Source organism: Egretta garzetta, unplaced genomic scaffold (genome assembly GCF_000687185.1).
Source record: "Egretta garzetta isolate BGI_Z169 unplaced genomic scaffold, ASM68718v1 scaffold117, whole genome shotgun sequence".
Classification (NCBI taxonomy): Eukaryota; Metazoa; Chordata; class Aves; order Pelecaniformes; family Ardeidae; genus Egretta; species Egretta garzetta.
Genome location: NW_009260479.1, coordinates 4,127,538 through 4,133,957, shown reverse-complemented (window position 1 = coordinate 4,133,957; position 6,420 = coordinate 4,127,538). Strand labels below are relative to the sequence as shown.

The window sequence follows — 6,420 nt, the reverse complement described above, 5'->3', positions numbered from 1 at the left end:
ATATGAATGCCATGGGGATGAGACCACATGGTCTTAGGTAAGCAGTTTGGTTGCTTAAAACCAGGATATCACAGCGGTAGTTCTACATTTACAGAAATTGTAAGATAGAGGGTTTCTTTAATGAAAAATAATCTGTGTTGTCTACAGTAGCTGTTAATCTTCCTGAAGTCAGTACATACAGTGAATTTTCCTGTAAGCATCTGAAATATTAGAACGTGTATTTTACACAAACACTGTATTACACTGTCTTTTATTGGGAATATATCAGAAATAAAAATGGAGAAACTGCATTACTTGTGAAAGTTATGAGACCTGAAAGATCTTACCACTCATGGTTTTGGGGCATTTCTTCTTTTAAAAAAATTGAAAGGTCTGGCTTTAGCCTTGACTTTTTAATAATGAATAAATGTAATATACTTGTTTTCATTTACAATGAATATGTAGTCAAACATCAACTTCTGTCTGTGCCATTTTTACAGTGCCATTTTTACTTGATGTAAAATGAATTATTGACATACATTGTCATGTCAGGAATTAATTTTTTCAGTATTTTTGATTTATTTCAGTAATTTCTAAATCAACACAGTATTATTTTTTACGCTGAGTTGCATTAACATGTAGTTTATTTACTAAGATAGTTCTTACTGTCAGAGTTTTCTATCCATTATTATTATTGGAATTGAAAGCAGGTTGTTTATTAAACATAATTAAAGCAATTTTTTATTGTAGTTATAAAGCTAATTCAAATGTAAGCATAATTAGTCAAAATAGTTATTCAAATATCTTAATGAATGTATCATGTAAAGCATTTTAGTGAATAGTTATTTAGTCAGATATGCCAGACTAGGCAGTCCTGAGAAAAAAGATTATTTAGTCTCTCATACTTTATTTTAGATACGGGTTTCCAGGAGGTGGCCATGGTCCACCATCAGGTCAAGAACGTTTCCTCGGTCCTCAGCAGCCAATGCAACGCCCTGGAGTTCCACCACAGCTGAGAAGATCTCTGTCTATTGATATGCCTCGGCCAGTGAACAATCCGCAAATAAATAATACATCTGGGATGTCTCAACATTTTCCTCCACAGGGAATTCCAGTTCAGCAGCACAATATATTGGGTCAAGCATTTATTGAGCTACGTCACAGAGCTCCTGACGGCAGGCCAAGGTTGCCTTTTAATCCTTCTGCTGCAAATGTTATGGATGCAGCAGCACATCAACGACATGCAGGGTTTATACCCAGGCAGGAGTTTCCAGGTCCAAGACAGGCAGAACCACTGAGACATAATTCTCAAGGTATACCTAACCAGTTGCAGATGTCTACAAGTTTGGAACATATATCACAATCCCAGCAGGATCAAATCAATCCTGACAACCCGCCTGCACTTGTAATACATTCTCTAAGTCATCCACCAGTTGCTGACGCATTCCCAGGACCATCTTTGTCTACATCTGCACCGAGTGATGAATCTGCAAATTTACAGATTCCCAACCAGCCAAGTGATGGTCTAGAAGAAAAGCTTGATCCTGATGATCCTGCAGTAAAAGATTTGGATGTGAAAGACCTTGATGGGGTAGAAGTCAAGGATTTAGATGATGAGGATCTGGAAAATTTGAATCTAGACACAGAGGATGGGAAAGGAGATGAACTGGACACCTTAGACAATTTGGAAACCAATGATCCTCACCTTGATGATCTTCTAACGTCTGGGGAATTCGATATAATTGCATACACAGACCCAGACCTTGATGTGGGGGATAAGAAAGGAATGTTTAATGAAGAACTAGATCTTAGTGTCCCCATTGATGACAAACTAGATATCCAGGGCAAGACAGAAGAACCAAAACAGAAAGAACAAAGTGATAGAACTGTTCCCCCTCCTGAGACCCAGTCTCCGCAGAAGAAATCTACAGAAAATGAAATTAAAACAGAAGTACTTTCCCCAAACACTCAGGAGGAAAAGAAGAATGAAAATGAAAAAAGTGATGGAAATGCTGAATCCACAAGTACTCAACAGGCTGCTGAAATGGAGTTAAAGGATGGAGAAAAGGCTCCTGCACAGCCTGCTAACCCAGAATTCCCTGACAAAACTACTGCTGTTCCTAATCAAGAAACAACTGTGCCTAGTCCAGATGCTCAGGGATCTGCTCCACTGCCTGTTCAAGGAGCAGTAAGTTCCTGCAGTATTTCTGGGTCCACACCAGTCCTCTCAAGTTTGCTAGCTAATGAAAGCTCAGATAATGCTGAAGCAAGGACTCTAGGATCTCCATCTCAATCTTTGCCAACAACACAAATGAACCATGCATCAGGTATTCCACAAACGCTAATGACACCTGGTGGACAGATCTTGGAAAACACTTTAAATTCAAATTTGACCATGGTTCCACGAATGAACCATAATTTTTCTCAAGGGTCACCAAATCCAGGATTTATTCAGGGTCAGTCATCTAATCATAACTTTGGGACAGGACAGACATCTAATCAAACTGTGGCTGTAACAAACCGTCCTGGTCCTAGCGGCATATCTGGTCCCCAACAGATAATGCTCCCTCAACCATTAGCTCAACAGCAAAATCGAGAGAGACCACTTCTCCTAGAGGAACAGCCACTTCTTCTGCAGGACCTTTTAGATCAGGAAAGACAGGAGCAGCAGCAGCAGCGACAGATGCAAGCCATGATTCGCCAACGTTCAGAGCCATTTTTCCCCAATATTGGTATGTGGGTGTTCTATTTGTCTGTGTTCTGGTCAGTTTTTTTAAAATTTTGACAATAAATAGTTAAATAATCCATAGCACAGAAAGAAGCAGGTGGATATGTGGAGCCTGAAGGTGGCATAATAAAAAACAACCTGCCTAATAGGTACAATGGGAATGTGGAAATTGAGCATGTGGGTGGAATTCTGAACTCCGTGGCAAGGCTCCTGTTGACATTACCAGCATCAGGGTAACTGCGTTGCTGCTCATTTTTCTGACATCAGCTCTGTTGCATATTCTCTTTAAACTTTTGGTTCTCATACGTGATACGGAGTAGATGTACCCTTTGTAAACAAAATTAAGTGACCCAAGTGCAGTAGCTGACCTTTTGATAGTTGATCTATCAATTTCCTGTTTATGGTTGGTTTATTACATTTTTTGCAGTGTTTAGTGTGTCTCAAGGAAAGGGGTTATCGAAAGCTATATTACTAACTCACAATCTAGGCAAGGCCCAGAAACATCACAAATAATTCTGCAAGTATTAAAATGTTTAAGATAAACTGTCATTTCCTGTTTAATATAACATAGCATATTAACTATAACCATAATAAGTAGCAGTTTTAACTAATAACCCTATTAATGAAATAAGAAATTTTGAGAAATGTGTTATTTGGAACTACACTGGCCATCGCAGCTGTTTGTTCAAAAGACAAATTTAACCTACCTAAGTCAGAGTTCCATATTTGTAGTGTGGCTAGAACGTTGCTGTAGCCACCCCAGGTGGCTAAGATGACCTCCAGAGGTCCCTTCCAACCTCAAACATTCTGTACTCCCGTTTATCCTGCTCTGCATGAGGCACCTAACGGGAGAGACAGCAAAAAGGCAGGAGTTCACCATGCTTGTGGTCTTCTCAGATGCTACATGGGGCGTGTGCCTTTCTGCCTGTAGTGCTACTGGTATGTACAGAGCAACTAAACCGTTTTCTTAGTACATCAGTGGTGGTGTGTCAGTTTTGCCAACTGAACTCACAGAAACAACTCTTCTTCCTGATTCTTAAGCCTATAGATAGAATTTATTAATCTGTTGGGTCATAGGACAAATTTGGTCTAGAGCCCTTCTCAGACTGACCTGCTTTTCTTTGTATGTTGTGGCTGAAAACAAGGACAGTTGCTGCTGGAGTAACTTTCCTTAGAGGATATATGAAACTACATATTAACCATGAATTTCAAAGTGGAGAGGACAAGCAATGTGAAATAGTAATGCAGTTACAGTGTTTTACTGATGATTTATGCATGAAGTAGATCTAAACAAGCCAGTTCCAGTTAATAACCTGTGATGTTCAGCTATGTAATTTACTTTTACTGTTTTTCTTTTATAGACTTCGATGCAATTACAGATCCCATAATGAAAGCAAAAATGGTAGCTCTTAAGGGGATCAATAAAGTCATGGCGCAGAGTAACATGGGGATGCCACCAATGGTTATGAACAGGTAGGCTTGAACACTTCATACCATGGTTTAGGGCTACAAAATGTAAAAGGAAATGATAGAGCTAGGGGAAACTGTACACAGGAAATGAAAAAATTTAGAAGTAGAAAAAGATCTTTTTGTCGTGTAGTTCATAGGCCATGCTAATACATGATTGTCTCCTAAGAGTAAAACCGGTGTGGCAGTAGAAACTATAAAAAGTTCTAAAACACATCAGACTTGTGTTCCAGTTGTAATGTCATTGGTCAACATGGCCAACATGGCTTCACTGTTGATGCTTTTCTTGTTTTCCCACTTACTGATACGTAATGACACATCTCCCATCCACTGCGTTTTAAAACTGTTGATGGCCGTGCAACAGTTAAACTTCATGTTGCAGCATATCATTTATTGCTAACTATAACTAAGAACTGTGCAGACTTCACTGTGCCTGCCTTTGGCATAGGTGGGAAGTCTGTGGGCCAGAAAGCATCTGCACCTTTTCTTTTTATGTGGCCCTTGAACCAGTGTGTTTTCACCTTCCTAGCACATACTGCAGTGTTACATGCTAATATGTGGCTTACCAAAGGTGTACATTTACCCAACTCCAGTTGACTGTGCTGGTGACCATGATACCTAAATCCATTAAATCTCTTTTTTTTTTTTTTTGTATCATAATACATTAAAATACAAATACAGGTTTGTTTGGGGGGTTTTTTTGGTGCGTCTTCACTGTTTTAGCACAGTACATCATGTTTACTTCATCTCTCTGAAAAGTGTAAATGGCATTAGTTTCAACCAAGGGCAAAATGTAGCATCAGAAGAGAATTAATATTCTCCAGACGTTGAAAAAGTTTGTTACAGAAGTTCAAGCAAATGTTTATAAAATATTTGGATACTTTGTGTAAGTTCGGTGTAATAGAAAAGCTTGTCTCTCCCCTAAAATACCCACTGGTTTCTAAAGTTGTAATTTCACTTTCTGTTTATATGTCAATAGGTTTCCCTTTATGGGTCAGCCAGTGCCAGGGGCTCAGACCAGTGAAGGCCAAAATCATATGCAGCAGGCAATAACACAGGTAATACAACTTGATAAGGGTTTTTAAAAAAAGTGTTCAATAATAACTAGGTTTTGGTTTTCTTAATTGAATCATGATTTAATATCCTTGTATGTATGTTTTTCTGAAATTTCTAGGACGGAAGTTTGACACCTCAGATTTCTAGACCTAATCCTCCCAATTTTGGTCCTGGCTTTGTCAGTAAGTATAGATTTAATAATTTATTGTATGTTCATGTTTCATTCTACAGTTCCGTTGTCTTTAAAATAAAATATTCATAAATGGATACTGTCTTTCAAAACTTCATTCTTTTAAAACTGAGTCATTTCATCATTATGTTACCAACTAATAAAGGGGTGCATAATGAACACTATTAACATTTTTTCTGGAAGGTATCCTCAGAGAAACACCATAAGGAAAGAGGGAAATGGAGCAAATAAAAAATTAGCATTATTTGGATTTCTGTGAGATTAGTAATCTATAAACTGACAGACTGCTATATCAAAAACCTGGTCTTTGGTTGCGTTGTAATGTTCTGAGTTCAGTGAGAACAACAGTGTATATTGATGGGGGGATTTATTTCAGAAGCAAAAATTTTTATGCAACTTCACTGTCATTTTAACAAATACCAATAAAAGCTTTCTAAGCATTCGTTAAGCAAGACTGTCTGGGAACCACGGTTGTTGAAAGCAGAAATATATAGCCCTGGTATTTTGTGTTCCTTGTTTATGATTGCTCTAGATCAATTGTAAATCCTAGGCTCCATGATGAGAAAGATGTATTAGCAGAAGTCAAAGCTGAGTGTATGTTGGGAGAGGAAGCCCACATGTAAAACAGTGTTTCTATCACTGCAAAAACTTTACTTGATATTTATGAATAAGAAGTAAACACCTTCACCTTTTCCAGAAACTGGAATGCCAGTACTGAGTATGCAATAAGGAGCTTTTGCAATGTTATCTTTATTAATTTCTGGTGAGATTTGGCGTGGCACTCGGCAGTGGCCTCACTCTGGTTGAGGTGGTGGTGGTTCTGAGCACTTGAGAAAATCTGTTTCTCATTTCAGTAGTAGTTATTGTTACCTAGAACTTGTTAATATTTCAGTATTTTCATTTGCACTTTCACATTGCTCCTGCCTGCAGTTACTCTCCATCATTTCCACTCAATTGTCCCTTCAGGTTATGTGATTAGTTTCACAGAATTTATCATGGA

The 6,420-nt window shown here is 38.2% G+C and overlaps 1 protein-coding gene across 1 annotated transcript in view; it reads left to right on the top strand.

Moving 5' to 3' along the window:
* Window positions 1–6,420, top strand: part of KMT2C (lysine methyltransferase 2C) — a gene marked incomplete at its 5' end in the record, with an annotated part of 219,835 nt that overhangs the window by 190,331 nt on the left and 23,084 nt on the right. The window contains 5 exon segments of the mRNA XM_035899644.1: window positions 1–37; window positions 895–2,711; window positions 4,069–4,180; window positions 5,154–5,232; window positions 5,349–5,412. The exon segment at window positions 1–37 is cut by the window's left edge and continues 32 nt beyond it. Coding sequence (XP_035755537.1) covers window positions 1–37; window positions 895–2,711; window positions 4,069–4,180; window positions 5,154–5,232; window positions 5,349–5,412 — 2,109 coding nt within the window.